Below are 18,249 nucleotides of genomic sequence, written 5' to 3'. Positions count from 1 at the left end.
TGCTACTGTAGCACCAAAAGCCATGCTGCCTGCTAGAATTTCGATGTTAGTGATTGGGTAACGGCCAGTGGGGCAGATTAAGACGTTTGACGGCCATAGTTTGCCTGCCTTTGTAGTAATGTTTATTATTCTACTCTATAAGAGTGGAGGAAATAGGCACTATGCTGCGTTAGTGTGAAGGTGTACCTCAGGGTAGCTATCAAGCACCAAGCATATCATTATCTTAGTTATTTATTAGTGTGGGAAAGTCACAATGCTTTGAAGTGTGTGGTGTGTGTGTGTGTTTGTTTGGGGTGGTAATTTGCACCATGAGACATCTGCTACATGCCGGGTCCTGAAGGCTTCCAGGTTCATAAACAGTAACTTTATTACATTTGACAGGTGTACCTGAAACTCCTGGTCCAGTTTCTTCTCAATCCATTCCGTCACGTGAACCAGAGTCACCTCCCTCTCTCCGAGTTTCGGCCGTGCTTTCAGTTCCAGGTGAGGTGGGCTGCGGAAGCCGTACCTGAGCACCCAAAGGAAGCAAAACCACTCTAAAAATAATATTCCTGCAAGTCTCTACATACCCAACAGAGGGCGCACTTCTCTATGCTCCTAAGTAAAAACCTCACAGGAAATAAACTTACCATATCCTGTCAGTAGGGGGCGGTGGGATGTTGACAGCAAGGGTCCCTCGACACTCCTGCACCTCCACAGTGAGCAGCAGCGGCGTGTTGGACACCTCCTCCATCTTCTTCTTAATGAACTCCGTCTCTGTGGCTTTCTGGAAGTACTTGGACTTGGCGATCTTGTCCACAAAACGCATAATCTTGCTGGGTCGGTGGCCTCCCACATAGCTGCTACACATGCAGGGGGGAGCATAAAGAAGGAGAGTGAGTCAGGTTCATTATTTATTAACGCCAGTATGTCCTGCTGCTAAGTCCCCTGTGACGGAGGGGGAGTGGGCGGGTGCTACATTAAGGCTCAAGCATTCTGTTTTCCACCCATGTATCGTTCATAAAAGATGTTTGCTCACCCTTCCCCTCCAGGGAGAACGGCTTTGTCACTGCTGACAAGTTCTGGAGCATTCTCCTCATCCGAAGATCCAGCACTCGACGACTCCTCATCGCTGTCTGCCAGACAATAAGTCCTTGGCCTTGACCTGTCGCATATGGAAAAGAACACTCGATTTGAATGGAATGTTAAATAACATCACTGGGATCCATAGTGATACACTACATGGAAAGGCAAAAGTATTGGGATACCATGGTACACCTATCGGAAGTCAAAATAGAACCTCCTATTTCTACCACAGCCTTATTTGCTATATAGGAACTGCCTTTCAAATATGAAAAGTATACTGTTAAAAGTATTACAGAATATTCTTTATTATTGATGCCTATTTATATGTGTATCTGTCCATATTTCATGGTAACGAGACAAGGGGAGAGGAGACAACAAAAAAAGAGGACTATATTGTAACAAGAAAAGCTAACATTAGCTTCTGTGTTTATTTTTCTTATTTCTAGGCGTGTCCTTGAATGAGAAAACACACAGGTCACAACGATGACCAGAGCCGGCAGGCCTCGTCGTCAAAACAGGCAAATGCTAAGGGCCACCAGGGGGCCTCAAAAATCCATGCAAAAAATCACCTTCAATAGAAATATATTCATTCATTCATTTTCTACCGCTTATCCTTTATTATCCTTATTAGGGTCGCGGGGGTGCTGGAGCCTATCCCAGCTGTCTTCGTGCAAAAGGCAGGGTACACCCTGGACTGGTCGCCAGCCAATCACAGGGCACATATAGACAAACAACCATTCACACTTGGAATGTAGAAGGAAACCAGAGTACCCGGAGAAAACCCACGCATGCACAGGGAGAACATGCAAACTCCACACAGAGATGGCAGAGGATGGAATTGAACTCGAGTCTTCTAGCCGTGAGGCGTGCGCGTTAACCACTAGTTTACCGTGCAGCCTAGAAATATATTAAAATCAGCTTTGCATATCGGTATTTTATAATGGCTTTTGTACATAATTATTTATTTTTTGTGTACTGTATAGTGATTGCATGACATTAATATAGCTTATGTGGATAGTTAATGTGTGCAAACTGTGTTTACTTACATTGTTTGACGTTGATTGTCATATTTGTATTTTTAAGCATTCATTCATTCATTTTCTACCGCTTATCCTCGCGAGGGTCGCGGGGGCGCTGGAGCGTATCCCAGCTGTCTTCGGGCGAGAGGCGGGGTACACCCTGGACTGGTGGCCAGCCAATCACAGGGTACATATAGACAAACAACCATTCACACTCACATTCATACCTATGGACAATTTAGAGTCGCCAATTAACCTAGCATGTTTTTGGAATGTGGGAGGAAACCGGAGTAACCGGAGAAAACCCACGCATGCACGGGGAGAACATGCAAACTCCACACAGAGATGGCCGAGGGTGAAACTGAACCCGGTTCTGCTAGCCTGTGAGGTCTACGCGCTAACCACACGGCCACTGTGCAGCTACTATTTTTAAGCATGTAAATAGAATTACAGACCAATTAAGTAAAAGCTAAGTGGCACTAAATCTGTTCAAAAGGTCTCAAAATTATGTTTTAGCAGAACTATGAGGTTGATGATTAGTTGATGAAGAGGTATGTCCCAATAGTTTTGTCCATATAGTACATTCATGGCAATAAATGAATCTTTTTTTCAAGCATAGGGTTGTTTCAGTGACCTGTCAGACTCACCATGTATTGGCCAATTCCATAGTGGTGAGCATCCAGAGAGAAGTTTCATATAAAAGAGGAGGGATTGTAAAAAAAAAAAAAAAAAAAAAAAAAAAAATTGAGTTATGACTCCAAACTGAAAACTACCAGAATCAGTTGGCTTCCTGAACTTTTCCCTGATGGTCTTCCAGCAACTGCTTTCACAAAGTCACAGACAAATGCCTCACCACTCCTTCCCGTGCTCGCCGAGGCCCTCGCCCTCCTTCCCCAGACGGGCCAGGTTCATCTTCGTCTCCAGGGTCATGAGAAAGGAGCCCGTGTAGGAGACCTCCAGATCGAACCATAAACCTAAAGGTGAGAGAAACCTTTACAACACACTGCTGTCTTGTGTGCCCTATATGGCCGCCAGGAAGAGGTTTTATCCTCTAATGGATAAAAAGGTCAGGCTTGGGGCAGCTTCCTCACCGAGTGAACTTCCTGTTTTGATCAGATTTAAATCCCCCCGCTGTGTGAATCCTAACTGTACAACAGTGAACTTAATCCAAACTAGTGGTAGCTTTACGGTTGTTAGCACTACAACATAAATATTAGCGGCCATGACCTTTTCAATATAGTCTCATGCATAATGTGTTTATGTGCTGCTCTCATCAGAGTGATGCTGCCCCCCCAGGACTAATTAATTATGTGCTGTTGGTGTCAACTGGTGGTGCTTTGTGTATGGTTGTGCTGGCTCATGCAGAACACATTCATTAGCGCTGGGAATACGACTGGCAGCTGTGTGACTAATGCAGAAGATTTAACATGTCTGTATTTGTATTTATGTAATGCAAGCTCTCTTATTGGACATAATCATTTAAAAGCGATTTAATTGGACGGAAACTGAAATGTCATCGATTGTATAATGATGATGGCGTAATAGATGTTATGGTGACGCTAAATGAAGAAGATGGCTGTTCCCAGAGGTGTGGGCTCATGCGAATTGGAGTCGAGTCAGACTAAGTGCACTAAACTTTGAAATCAATGACTCTGGACTTGACTCGGACTTTAGTCTGATGACTTAAAAATGTCAAATGTGTCCATTCCAGAAAGACACCATTCATTCATTCATTCATTTTCTACCGCTTTTCCTAACAAGGGTCGCGGAGGTGCTGGAGCCTATCCCACCTGTCTTTGGGCGAGAGGCAGGGTACACCCTGGATTGGTCGCCAGCCAATCACAGGGCACATATAGACAAACAACCATTCACACTCACATTCATACCTATGGACAATTTAGAGTCACCAATTAACCTAGCATGTTTTTGGAATGTGGGAGGAAACCGGAGTACCCGGAGAAAACCCACGCATGCACGGGGAGAACATGCAAACTCCACACAGAGATGGCCGAGGGTGGAATTGAACCCTGGTCTCCTAGCTGTGAGGTCTACGCGCTAACCACTCGATCGCCGTGCCACCCGACACCATCCAATCAGGTTTAAAAACTAATAACAAAGGGGTGGCTTAGCAAACACTTAACAGTGCTTCAAGACTATGACTTTGGACTTAACTCGACCTGCCTTGTCTGGACTCGACTTGAACCTTTTTACTTGAGACTTACTTCAGAATTGCAACTGACTTTCTCCCACCTCTGGTTATTCCTACCTTGGTGGTCCACAGAGGGTTTGGAGGCACGGAGAATCTTGGGAATGGAAAAGCCCATGTCTAGTTCTGTCAGCGTGAGCTCATTCATAACATATGGCAGCTGTCAAAAACACAAGGTTTAACCAGCTTTAGAGCAAAAATGACATTTAAAGATGACTGCTTGTGTGTTCTAGCTAAAATCACCACCCACCCGGATTTTACTGAGCTTCATTTGAATCTTTTTGGAGACCACATTGGCCCAATACTTCTCTCCCAGGAAGTCCCAGAATATTCTTCCCAGGAAAGCATTGACCCAAGCTTCTGGTTCTGTAGTCTCTTCTGAACTGCTGTGCATCTGAGGGCCACACAAACAGCAGTGTGTTGTTTCATGAAGTATAACAGAAGTATTTTCTTACCTTTTTGGTAGTCTGGGGGCTTCTCTCAGGACTCTGCCCAGGGCTGTCAGCAGTGGTTGGGCTTCTGGGTGCAGGTTGAGGGTTGACATACTTGGCCATGTAGAGGTTGTAGTCCAAGAGCATCTTCTGCTTTGCTCCACAGGAAGAAGCTGAGGAGCTCTCCCGGTGGCGAAGCTGAGGTTGGCACAGCTCGTCGGAGCTTCCTCGGCCGCTGCTGCCACTGTCGACGTCCTGGCCTGCAACAGACTGGTTGCTGTGGCTTTGGGAGGGCTGAAAGGCTAATGTGAGGGGGTGGAAGAAATGATACCATTCAATTCATATCCTGTAGAACAGGGGTCTCAAACATGCGGCCCGCGGGCCAAGTGTGGCCCGCAGGACACTAGTTTGAGGCCCCCGTCTTGATATCAAAGTTTAATGTTAGTGCGGCCCACTAGTTTGATATGGATGCTGTATGGTATCATGTACCCAGAAAAAATTATTATGTTTGATTAATGTTCATGTTAAAGGTTAAATAACTGTTAATAGTTATCCTCCCTATCCGTGTGGAAGTGGTAAGTTTTTGGCTATTTAAGTTTAAAAAAAATAACTTGAAGGCTACCGTTTAGGTCGCTAGCTCTCTAGTTTGCGAGTTAGCATGTGTCTCAGGACCCTGCAGTTGCGCAATATGTTGTAAATAAAAAGAGTATAAATGTGACTATAGTCGTGTTTTGTCATGTCTACAGGGCTCTAATAATGCTTTGTTAATTTTAATCTGAAAAAAAAAATTTGTCTACTCACCAACGATATGTATGTGGTTTCTTAAGTTTTTATTATTTGCCGTTTTATTATTATTATATTTATTTATTACTGATTGATTGATGTTCTTTATTGTTAATTTGTTTATTTATTTTTCATCTTATTTTGTGTAGAAAAATAAAAAGTAAGATATTTGAGAACAGTGGAATGTTTTATCAGAGCTTTTCTTGTAGAAAATTGGAACCAAAGCGAGGTTTTTTTGAATTTTCTTGTTTTTAATAAATGCGTTTTTTTGGGGGTTTTTTTGAAAACCTGATGTGGCCCAGTCTCACTCAGACCCGAGCTCCAGTGGCCCCCAAGTAAATTGAGTTTGAGACCCCTGCTGTAGAATATGTTCCTAAAATGTGTTCATTCAATTTGGCAGTAATCGTGGAGTCGTGCACCCAAACAAGCATCAGTGCAGCTTTAAATGAGTCATTATCTTGATACATCCCACAGTGGAGAGTAATACATGTAATCCTGCTGACCCATTCATGCTCCTCACTTGAGGGGATTGTCTGTAAGCCGGCGCTTACGCACAGATCTGATTGCCGTACAGTTACACACTCAAGACCAATGTGTCTTCCTAAATGTGTGTTACACTAACCACTCTTGGGCAGACTGCCACCTCGCCCCTCGGACCTCATTTGGGACGCCAGCAGAAATCTGCGGAACCACTCCTCCTTTTCCCGACCAGTCCTCCCAAAAAGGTAGATTGTCAGATCCCCTCCTCCTGAAGTCGGCCTCTTTGGCTCCTCTGCGGATACTTCACATTTGTCAGTTTTGTCCACGTGCTCTACTTTCTCACTCAGTGTTGGTAACTTGTCCTCTACACTTTCAGACTTCTCTCCCTGAGCCTTGGACATGAAGTCCTCCTGCTTAGCCAGCTCGATACAGATGGGGTACTTCTTGTTCCAAACTCTTTTTCTCGCTAGGCTCTGTGGCACCAGGCAGATCTTTGGGAAGAGGAGACATGTTTAATGTTAGTGAAGACATAATGATAAATGTTGATTTTGTTGGTTGTTGCAGTAATATTGAAGATACTGGAACAGCAATAGTTTCCAACATGTACTGTATAACTACTGGAGGCAGGAAGCTACACAAAATAAAACGCAGATAAAATCACCTTGCTGTCAGTGAGGTCGTAGATCTTCTGGCTGATGTAGGTGACGTCAGGTTTGGGTTCGTTGTGTGTGGCACGACGGGAGATGTTGCGGTTGGGCTTGGACAGACGCAGAACGGAACCCTCAAGGCGAACGTAAACAGAGTGTGTCAAGGTGGCGTGGTACATCTCCGGGTCGTAGCTGTGAATCTCGTTCATCCAGCCCTGGAGAGGGGAAGACGTTTCACTGATAGAATTGTTTAGTACCCGGTTCTGGAGGTTCTGCACTGCTGAGTGAGCTCATAGAAGAGGATGGAGAAAATGCGGTGGACACCCATTCCACTGAGTGATCTAGCACACGGGAGAAAGGTACAACACTGTAAAACCTTAATTTGTAGCTGCGGGTGCTCATGAGGCCTTATCAGTCCCGAGGGATGTTTTGGTTGAAAAAGCCATTTTGACTGAAAACAACAGGGAACATTTCAGCAAACTGAGAGGTTCTAAAGATAAGAAAACCCTGAAAATTAGCTTGAAGAACAGCATCTTAAAAACAGACATACACCCCTCACATTTCAGGCCTCACAACTAGGAGACCCAAGTTCAATTCCGTTCTCCCCATTCATGCGTGGGTTTTCTCCGGGTACTCTAGTTTCCACCCACATTCCAAAAACATGCTAGGTTAATTGGCGACTCCAAATTGTCCATAGGTATGAATGTGAGTGTGAATGGTTGTTTGTCTATATGTGCCCTGTGATTGGCTGGCGACCAGTCCAGGGTGTACCCCGCCTCTTGCCCGAAGACAGCTGGGATAGGCTCCAGCACCCCCGCGACCCTCGTGAGGACAAGCAGTAGAAAATGAATGAATTAATGAAAAAAGCTGTTTTTCTCATATTTTTAGTCAGGAGCTGGTATTTTCCTGAAACTTACCTATGTTTTGCTGCTGATTACTAAATGTATGTTCCATGTTTACATACCCCAGTGCTTCTCAATTATTTTCTGTCATGCCCCCACAAGGGACAGAATCTTTTTTGCGCACCTCCCTCGTCCCCTGATTTGAAATATAAGAGAAACTGATAATATTTATTCATTTCATTCATTCTACCTCTTATCCTCAAGAGGGTCACAGGGGTGCTGGAGCCTATCCCAGCTGTTTTCGGGCAAGAGACGGGGTACACCCTAGACTGGTTGCCAGCCAATCATAGGGCACATATAGACAAACAACCATTCACACTCACATTCATACCTAGGACAAGGTAGACTGGTGGGATAGGCTCCAGCACCCCGGTGATCCTCATGAGGATAAGTGGTAGAAAATGAATGAATGAAAATGACTGTCATCACGCCGGGAGTCAAGCATACTGATGACAGCATCAAGGATCTAAGGATGCATGGGTGCTGCTAGCACTGGGGAAGCTGCGGTTCATGGAGCAAAATAGGAAATCTGACATGTACTGTGACGTTGTGAAGCACTTTTATAACATGATTACGAGTCCAAACACACTTCCAACAACAGCAGGGCCTTGCTGAGGGAGCTGAAGATGAATTCCATGCCCAAACGGATTAAGGCAGTGCTAGATAACAATGGCGCTCACACAGTATTGACACTTTGGACACAATTTGAGCAACAGCTGTTCACACAAAATGGCTGTTTGTCATTTTCAGCGGTTTAGTAATTCTACTAATTTGTAGAATACTATACTATAAATGTCAAGGCAGCTTGTCTTACCTTAAAGATTCCTGGTTCCTTGATATCAAGCTGGGCCACATTCCACGGCTCTATGTGGCGTCTCCGCATCCTTGTTCCCAAGCAGGAGCGCCGTGGAGCTGAGAGCCAAAGAACCAGGATGGCCAACGTAAAGCCAGCAGCAACTCCATGGACCACTGCACATACATACGGTGGCAGTGGAAGGACTAGATACCAGTACACCAACTGCATCAGGGCGACCAGGCCAATCCAAGGCACAGTCTCCACTTGCTCATCTTCTTTCTCCTCATCCTCCATGTCCAGTTCACTACACAACCCAGTGCTACCAGTGTGGAGACCCCGGGATCCAAGGTGATCCCCGTCTGGCGTCTCCGTGTCAGTACACAAATCAAAGTCTTCACTGTAAAGTTCACAGAAGTCCTCGTCTTCCTGACGAGCTACAAGCGCCGACATAAAGCAGCGACCCAAAGTGAGAGATGGGGACCTGTGGAAGGTGGATGTGGACGTCTGGCTGAGAGATTGCGCTGGTGTCAGTAAGGGAAAGGAGGAAAAGACGGAATCCGGACCCTTGCCAGTGGGGGTTTCTTCATCTTCGTCGCCCTCTGCCCCCTCCTCCTCCTTGATGCTGTAGCTGTTACCTTCAGAGTGTCCATTCACCGCTGTTATGCCGCTTAGCTCCGATGCGCTTGAGGAGAGCAACCTGGCACGATGAGGCCCACTTCCTACGCCACCCGTGCCCGATTCCTCCCCCATGATCTTACTAAAGAGCTGCAAGGGGTCCGACATCACCTCCGAGAGACGCCGCCTCGTGTCTTCTATTTTGGCCTCTACTTCTTGAACCTTGAAGAATGACCGACCATCTGGGGACATGGTGGGAGAGGAGGGGGCCGTTTTGGAGTCTCCGCCAATCTGACCGGCTATGACGGGGGTGGAGGAAAGACGAGGCTGGGAGAATTGTTTGAAGAGCTGCATGTTTCGAGGAGGGGGCCGCTGGGATTGCTGTACTTGTTGAACATGCTGAGGAGATACTTCCTGGTTCTCAGCCTTTGAGTCTGTAGATAGAGACTTGACAAAAGATTTCATTAAGTGTCTGTGGCGTACGTGCGACGGCGCAACAGTGGTAGGCGGAGGGGCGGGTTCTCGAGCCTCGACGTCATTAGACAAGGATCTGACCAGGCTGAGGAAAGGTCTTGACGAGGAAAGCCCTGCAGATTTGCAAGGGGAGTAAGAGCTGGACGTTGTGGATGGAATACTGGCTGAGGGACGATCAGAAGGCCAGGAGGAGCTGGTGGGAGGAGTGGCGCTCAAGTGGGGACTGGTGGGAATGATTGTCATGGCAGGAGAAGCGGCGTTTGTGTGAGTCCCATCACTAGAAGAAACATGTAACACAGCAGCTCCAATGTTGGTCTCCACAGCAGTAGATTCAAAAAGCAGCTCCTCTTTCACCTCAAGACCCTCGGCCACAGACTGACCACAAGGCATGGAAACCTCTAAACTTCCAGAACCATGAAGCTCCTGTTCTCCTCCGGTATCTACTCCATAAAGCTCCTCTTCTTCGTCGTCTTCCTCCTTCCCCAGAGCGGAGAAGTGGATGGTGATGGTGTCCCGTGAGAGGGAGCGCTGCACCTGCAGCTTGGGCCCGGGCATGTGGCGAGGGGGAGGAGTCTCGGCATGCTGGCCACCACCACCGCTGCTGCTGGTGCTGCTGCTGCCGTGACTGCTCATCACCAGCCTGCACGAGGCTCACAGCCTGGGGACAACAACACAGAGGCAGTGCATGGTCAATAACGGTCAAAACACTCATGCCAAACACTCATCTATCTATAGCTATTGTACAATACAATAAGAGTACTTATTGTACTACTGTACAATATTTCTAGTTATTTATTGTACTACTGTTACAATAGTAATAGTAAACATAGAGTCTAAACAAGTGGTGGGTAAACTGTTAGCATGTAAATACCGACTTGCAGCATCACAGTTAAATATTCCATTAATGCAAAAGACATTCAGTCCTCCCCCTCAAGCGTAACAAAACACAAGCGCCGGTGATTACAGAAACACGGCATCCATTGAATGCAACACGGCAAAAAGTCATCCATCATGTGCCGATTTTACTCAATGAGGCCTCCTGTTGTCATTGTGCCTGTTTGTTCTTACACACACACACACACACAATCACAGTGTTTACCCTCTCTCTGGAGGCTTCATACAAATGGCCGTTAATGGAAGGAGGCGGGACAAATGGATGCAGTCGAGCAGCTAACTTGTGGGATTGTCGATGCCGCTTGGGACTCTCTGGTTGCAATTTTTTGTGCGGGGATGGGATAGTTTGCCATTTGTTTGTTTTGTCACAATGGTTGCATGTGTGTGTTTGTGTGTGTGTGATGGAAGCACAAGAGTAAGCAAATAAAGATAAATAGGGAAGCAGCAGATGCCAAATTGTAGCGTAACAAAGACGGGTTGGGAGAGGAGGAATAGGTGTGGGGAGAAAGTGAGGTTGGAGTAGACAAAGGGGGGTCTAAATTGAAGTGCTTTTGGTCATCCAAGCCTGAAGGACGGATTAAACTCTGGAGGACAACAGGGTGAAACAGAAGGTAAAAAAGAGGAAGGATGAGATCTGCAACAATTAATCAATGATTATCAACAACTATTTTGATATTCGATTAATTTTTTCAAGGTAAATATCCTCAAACACATGTAGAGAAGTGTTTAAAAAAACTGCATCTCAAGCACAATGCTATATATTTATCTCTTTATTGCTCTCTGGTTCTACTGCAAAAAAGGGTAATGGTTTTATTTCATTTGAACATGCATCAGATTACAATTGAGTGATCACATAATCAGTTCACAGTTCCACATGTCCAAAAGGAGTAGGAAGAAGCAAAGCTTATTAAATCCTACCCCTCCATCTGGTACTTTTACAATCAGTAACTGTCACATTTGTTCACTTCCTGCTTTCCTAATATGGTTTAAGGTTTTTACTGTTTTTTTTAAATATAATTCATAATGCCGCCTACAGAGAACATACTAACACCTTATTTCTAAAATCACAAATACTTCAACTTGCTGATATAGTTCATCTTCAAAAAGCTAAAATAATGCACAAGGCTAAAAATAGCCAATTACCTAAAAATGTCATCCAATACTTCTCTAGAAGAGAGGACAAATATGATCTCAGGGAAGAACTACAGTTGATGTTTGCTAAATACAAGGATGAAGAGTCTTGAACCAGTCATAATGTGCTATACATATCACTATATTGACACTTACTATGGTACCCATTATGTCATTGGATGCTCATATCACCTTGTGACAAAAATATAAAAAAAGCGTGAACTATATTAGGAAAGCAGGAAGTGAACAAATGTAACAGTTACTGATTGTAAAAGTACCAGATGGAGGGGTAGGATTTAATAAGCTTTGCTTCTTCCTACTCCTTTTGGACATGTGGAACTGTGAACTGATTATGGGATGCATTCAATTGTAATCTGATGCATGTTCAAATGAAATAAAACCATTACCATTACAGTTTTGGCACATTATTTAAAAAACATATACATAAAGAACATTTCTGCATGAACTCCATTCATGTGCATTCATTTTTGTCAAGTAAATTGAACTAAATATCTCCACAATATCCTCATGTATGTGTAGCTTGAGCACCATCTCCTCTGACTCACGCTCGCTCTCAAAAGGCAGCAACTAGAAACGACTACAGCCTCTTAGAATCCACACGTCAAACATCAAACCATGCGAGGCAGTTGATGTGGCAGTTGCCGTGACAACAGCAAGGAGCTCATCGCTTTCTGCTCTTTATCCTTGCCGACCTCTTATTTATCCGAGAGGCTTGGTGAATGGTGAAAGGTTAGATATGCTCCGCGAGGACGTGCATTATGTAGCTTTACTGAACTGCAGCAACACATAAAAACACAACACTAAGGGTTGCAAACATCAGCTGTTAACAGCCCTGCAGCCTTCCTCAAATATGTACAATTAGCTCCTTATGAGTTCCATTTAATTAAAAGACACTGATTTGCATCCTAAGAAGATACTTTAAACACGATGAACAGATGCATAATCGTGACGTTTAAGTGATTAAAGTTTCAAAACAACAGCAAAAAGAAAACAAACCTCAGTATGTCAGCACTAAAACACATTAGAACATTTTTTTTTCTATGAATTAATCTTCATTCCCTACTAGTGTAAAGCCCAAATTAATAGCACTCATATTTCTAGTCCAAAAAAACAACCATTAGAGTGTATGGACATTACATTTAGTATCTCTGTGTCCTACTAATGAAAGACAGCATATGAGGATGAGCGCTGGGGGTAGCTGGAACACCCCGGTGCTAATAAAAAAACATGAGCCACATAAATAGAAGGCTTCAAATTAATATGCATAGTGTATTGTGTAATGGGCTTCCATGTCCTCTGGGTGTTTAAAACAAATCATCCTCCTACACAACATGTATTTTGACCATGCAAGACTTTTGACATTTCTATTAAGGAGGTACAGCTATGTAGTTGTATTAGCATTAAGGATTAAAAGAAGTGCATTGGGTTGAGACGTTAGCAACGTTAGCAACACTAGCATAGTGTAGCTACACTATGTGAGCTAAAGCGCTTACATTCCAGTCACTTTGTACCAATAACATAATGCTACGCTAGCCTATTCGCTCAATAAAACCAAAAAGGATCAATCTTACAGTTCCCTCGTCTGTAGCTAACTGATGGATAGCTGCCAGAGCACAGGATGTTATTTTAAGATCTGCAGTGAAGCCCCGCTGAGTAGCAAGTGACCTTTTGAGCACCTGTTCTCCAAACAAGTGAAGGACATGATAGATTTTTTTAATGTTTGTAGCCACTTTTGCATAACAGGGGACATTTAACTTCTTAACTTTTGCATGCAAGCAGAGTACAATTACTGTACAAATCTCTGTGTGTGATCTAATCAACAAAGAACTTCCCCCCCTCCTCAGGCCAACCTTAACTTCCTGTTTAACAATGAGGAAATTCACCACATGCTATTAATGTTAAGGGTGTCAGTTAGACTTGCACAACAAAAAGTATGTGCAACCAGCTCATGCTTTGTCTGTGCAGTTCGGCTAGCCAGTGAAGACACACTCACGGTCATATTATAGTCAGAAGCAATTAGTTGTGACACGTGTGCCTATTTGTTACAGTGACAACGGCCGCCGGCTGCTCCACTGGCTCCGTAATGAGTGTTGTGTTGTACTATAGTTTTATTGTCCAGTGGCGACCATGTGTGTGTCTTTTCAGCGATGTGTGGGACACATGCAGGGCCATGCATCTGGAAATTTCTGTAGCACCACATACCTCAAAGTGGTGTGAAAAAGCATTTGAATTTATTTTTGGTTGTACAGGTTTGTCTCACTTAAATGTTTCAGATCATCATCAACTCATCCAAGAGGTCACAAAAGACCCCACAAGAACACCCAAACAACTGCAACACAAGGAAGACACTGGGCAAAAAACAGTCTGCATGGCAGAGTTCCAAGACCAAAACCACTGCTGAACAAAAATAACATTAACGCTTGTCTCAATTTTGCCAGAAAACATCTTGATGATCCCCAAATACTCTGTGGTCTGATAAGAAAAGCCATTACATAAAAGTAAAACCACATTTCAGAAAAAAGAACATCATCCCAACAGTAAAAATATGGTGGTGGTAGTGTGATGGTCTGGGGGTTGTTTTGATCTGGAAGACTCACTGTGATAAATGGAATTCTGCTGTCTACCAAGAAATCCTGAAGGAGAATGGCCACCAATCTGTTGGTGACCTCTAACTCAAACTATCTTAGGTTCTACAGCAGGACAATGATCCAAAACACACCAGCAAGTCCACCTCTGAATGGCTGAAGAAAAACCAAATGGAGAAAAAACTTTGGATCTTGAATCCTATTGAGATGCTGTGGCATGACCTTAAAAAGGCTTCATGCTGGAAAAGCCTCCATTGTGGCAGAATGACAACAATTCTGCAAAGATGAGTGGGGCCAAAATTCCTCCACAGCGCTGTAAGAGACTCATTGCACGTTATCACGCTTGATTGCAGTTGTTGCTGCTATGGATGGCCCAACCAGTTATTAGGTTTAGGGGGCTATCACTTTCTCACACAGTACCATGGAGGTTTGGATTTTTTTCTCCCTTAATAATAAAAGGTTTCATTTAAAAACTGAATTATGTGTTGAGTTGTGTTTACATGAATAATAATATAATATAATATAATATAATATAATATAATATAATATAATATAATATAATATAATATAATATAATATAATATAATATAATATAATATAATATAATATAATATAATATAATATAATAATATATGATATATATAATATAATATATAATAATATATAACATAATAATATAACATTTAATATATACTAATATTTACATTTATGACCTGAAACATTTCGGTGTGACAAAAACATTCTTCCTCCTAGACCCGCCCGGTGTAAACACCACTTCATGGAGTAAAACAAACACACAACAAAACAGGCTTCGCTACACATCTTAAAATAAAGCTCTATCAACTATATGCCAGTGATCTAAAGCTGTGGGGGCTAGAAGTCTTATTATTATTGGACACATGCAGCATTATAAGTAGATAGAGTGCATGATTATATGCGTTGAGACATACACATATAAAATGGTTGGGGGAAGAAAAGCATAATAATACGGGGCCTTTAAGGCCAAGGAAGATGTGAAATGTTTTTGAAACTCTGGCTACAAGTGCAGATGGTCTCAATAGAACTATCCACCCCCTCACAGTGCCATAATGGTATGTCCCATACATATGTTCATTATCGTCTATGAACCAGGAAGTAGCCTAACAAATAGATGAATTAACACGGATGACACTCCATAATATACGGCCATGGTAACATACAAAAGATGGCCTTACCTTAAGACTCGACAGACATTCAAGCTCCCCCTGTGGATCATGGTGCCTTCACGCCCCCCTTACACTGACAGACGTCATCTTTTTCACAGGAAGACATCCAAATCCTCAACTTGAAGCTCCTTCGATTGAAAAGCTAGCATGTAAGGCGGAGCAGGACACGAGAATGAACGCATTCACAATTTCACATGGCGGTAAATGTTAATGAATTCAGATAAGGCGCATAAATGTGCTCTTAAAGAGACAGTACAGCTTTGTTACACACTAGTGTAGCATCGAGACTGCTTCATTTATCGTGGTTGCGAGGAAGATTTGCTAATCTAATTGGGCCTACACCAACAATATAATCCACTACATTTCAAGATTAAACCCTCGGATGCAAAACTCACCCTGATTAGTGCATCATCCAGGATCCCCAGGCCACGGCACAGCTTTTGGCATCCAGGCTTTCAAAATCTGCGTAATCTGTCCAGGTTCCGGACGTGGACAGCCCAAGAAGGGACTGGATCGCTAGGAGAGGGGTGGGGGGGTGCCGTAGGCTGGTCCCCGAACCTGCTCCGCTGCACGTCTCTCTGGCGCGAATACGCGAGATGATTGTTTTGGTGAATGGGAAGCTGGTCGGCGCCACACCCCCTCCTCCTTTTCAACACTGACATTGCATTTCCGCTATTAGATGCATCCTTCAGGACGCCCCCTCCTCCTCCTCCTTCTTCTCACTTAAATGTGCGTATGGTAGCTGCTGGTCCTCACCGTGTGTAACTGTGCTGCTGCAGGAAGATTGCTTGTCAGGCTGCGTCATGGCGCTGCTGCAGACCAGCTTCCTCATCCACAAACTCAAAGTACAACTTAGCAGGAAATAGATTTACACACTAGAACAATAAGTAAAGTCGTTGGATTCAAATAAATGGGAAGAAAAAGCAGAAAACTCGCTCAAAAAGCTGATGTCCGTGTCATTTTAAACTAGTTCTGTATCGCCGTATCTATTGGGATATACTGCCATCTACCGGTTCAGGCTGGAAACAACATCAGTTGGCTTTAATTCATTACACCATTAAAGCTTAATATTTCATTATTTGTGTTTATTTAGTTATTTTTATGTTATTTGCCGAAGCGTTAAATTTCAAGTAAAGTAAAAAATGTATCGCAAAACATGGAAATTTATAATAACTAATTGTATAATCTAAAAATTCATATTTTAAACAGTGCATTATATTTACCTGTTTGTGTGTGCTTGCCTGACCTTAAAAAATATTGTATGAAATAAGTTGAAGAAAATGTTAGCTATAGTAATCAGTATAAAGTATATCAGTATAAATAAAAAATATATATTTTAAATATAAAGATAATGTATAAAATATACATATTAAAATAATAATAAATAGATAAAATACATTTAATACATTTTACATGAATAGTTTAATACATATGTATTTTGATCTGTATTTAACATATTGTATGGAATATCTTGAGCACAATGTTAATGACGGTCTGCTTTTATTTATTTTTCATGTTATTGTCACTACTTGCTATTGAAAATAATGATGCCAGCAGTTACATCCCTTTACATGACAATTACTAGGTGCCGTTTTTATGTTTTACAATAAACCTGTTTACTTGAGTGCCACCTTGTGGCCACAAGATGCAAAATGCCCTCCTTTAGGATTAGAATAAATATGTGTTCCTAAATGCATTTGCAAATAGTATAAACATACTAGGATAGTTGATAATAAGTCATAAAATGTCAGCATAACTGTGAGGTTTGAATGGCTGAGCGTTTTCATTTGTCCCTCGTACTTCCTGCTGGTGGTGCCACATCCACAGGAAAGCTAGCCAAGAAAAAGCTAACAGCACCGCAGCAGAAGGTTGAACTCATGAATATGTTTAAGGAGGAACTATTATACTCATTTTCTGGACTTTGCATTGAGTTGTGGACTCCTGTAGAGCAGCTACACACAATAACAGCACAAAAAGCTTTCTAGATCTTCCAGCAGTGTTTTGTTGGATTTCCTGCCTCCCCGCCCCCCCGATAAAAAAAAAGTAGGAGGGTTTGAAGGGGGAGCACAAAGTCATTTTTAGGGTGTCGAAAACAGAAATTGTAATGGGTGTCTGAGTCACTTGCGTCTATTTGTTATTCACGGGTGGTCTTAGCTGTATGCTATTGGAATGAAAGTAACCAAACACGATACTATAAATCATTTTCACCAAAATCAGCATTAGACACTCCACATATTATGTTATATAGCATGTAAACAAATCAAAGGACAATAAGGGGTTTTTAAAGATCTCTGATGTCAGCATGATGGATTCATTTCTTTAGCGTCTTTTATTGAGTCCATGTGTCAAAGACATACAGTATAGGACGGCAATGACACATATGATGCCAAAATAAGGGTGGAGTGTGTTAATTATGACTTATATAAGCCCACCTTGGTCTTTAGTGAAGGCTTAGTAGCTGTCTCTTGTTCTCCAAAGTGATTTAACAGTATGATATGCATGAAAAGCTCTCAGGGCCCCTGCTGTTTAACTCAAAAGCCATCTCCATTCTGATGTGCTAATTACCTTTTTTTCCCTCCATGAAAGACTCCTCTGGACATCACTGTGCAGATGGTGGGCTCAGGCGAATAGCTGGAACAGGAGCACAGGCCGCCATCTTGTTTGGAATCCTTTGAACACAGCCACATAGCGATTAAGTCAGAGGGAGTTTACTACAGTACTGTTACTATCATAAGACCTTTAGTAACTGTACATGCGCCATTTAATGTTATTTTTAACTTTTCTTAACTGCTATACATGTGTGACAAAGGATATCCGATAGCTAGCTAATCAGCAGCTAACAGCTAACATCAGGTTGGCTAGATGTGCTAAAGGCAAGCAAGGGAAAGGGTGGTCATGACCACGGCAAAAAAATCATTCATTCATTTTCATTCATTCATTTTCTACCGCTTTTCCTCACGAGGGTCGCGGGGGTGCTGGAGCCTATCCCAGCTGT

At 42.9% G+C, this 18,249-nt stretch overlaps 1 protein-coding gene across 3 annotated transcripts in view; it reads right to left on the bottom strand.

Annotated features, from left to right (window-relative positions):
• The window catches only part of tex2 (testis expressed 2), a 47,830-nt gene that overhangs the window by 1,760 nt on the left and 27,821 nt on the right, over window positions 1–18,249 (bottom strand). The window contains exons 3-17 of one of the 3 annotated variants that reach the window (XM_078797161.1): window positions 17,820–17,923; window positions 16,011–16,105; window positions 15,650–15,909; window positions 15,264–15,396; window positions 14,062–14,205; window positions 8,348–10,076; window positions 6,646–6,846; window positions 6,127–6,475; window positions 4,746–5,023; window positions 4,541–4,684; window positions 4,351–4,450; window positions 2,938–3,058; window positions 1,019–1,144; window positions 630–842; window positions 388–508 (exon numbers count right to left, since the gene is read on the bottom strand). In XM_078797161.1, the coding sequence (XP_078653287.1) occupies window positions 388–508; window positions 630–842; window positions 1,019–1,144; window positions 2,938–3,058; window positions 4,351–4,450; window positions 4,541–4,684; window positions 4,746–5,023; window positions 6,127–6,475; window positions 6,646–6,846; window positions 8,348–10,051 (3,357 nt within the window). In that variant the 5' untranslated portion in view covers window positions 10,052–10,076; window positions 14,062–14,205; window positions 15,264–15,396; ... (1 more) ...; window positions 16,011–16,105; window positions 17,820–17,923. The remainder of the gene's footprint in view (window positions 1–387; window positions 509–629; window positions 843–1,018; window positions 1,145–2,937; window positions 3,059–4,350; window positions 4,451–4,540; window positions 4,685–4,745; window positions 5,024–6,126; window positions 6,476–6,645; window positions 6,847–8,347; window positions 10,077–14,061; window positions 14,206–15,263; window positions 15,397–15,649; window positions 15,910–16,010; window positions 16,106–17,819; window positions 17,924–18,249) is intronic. The other 2 variants (XM_078797162.1, XM_078797163.1) reach the window with 2 other exon arrangements.

This window comes from Doryrhamphus excisus, linkage group LG16, assembly GCF_037039965.1.
Source record: "Doryrhamphus excisus strain RoL-2023G ecotype Guam linkage group LG16, RoL_Dexc_Guam_v1.1, whole genome shotgun sequence".
Taxonomy (NCBI): domain Eukaryota; kingdom Metazoa; phylum Chordata; class Actinopteri; order Syngnathiformes; family Syngnathidae; genus Doryrhamphus; species Doryrhamphus excisus.
Note: the sequence above shows the minus strand (reverse complement) of the source record. Positions and strands in the feature narration are given on the sequence as shown.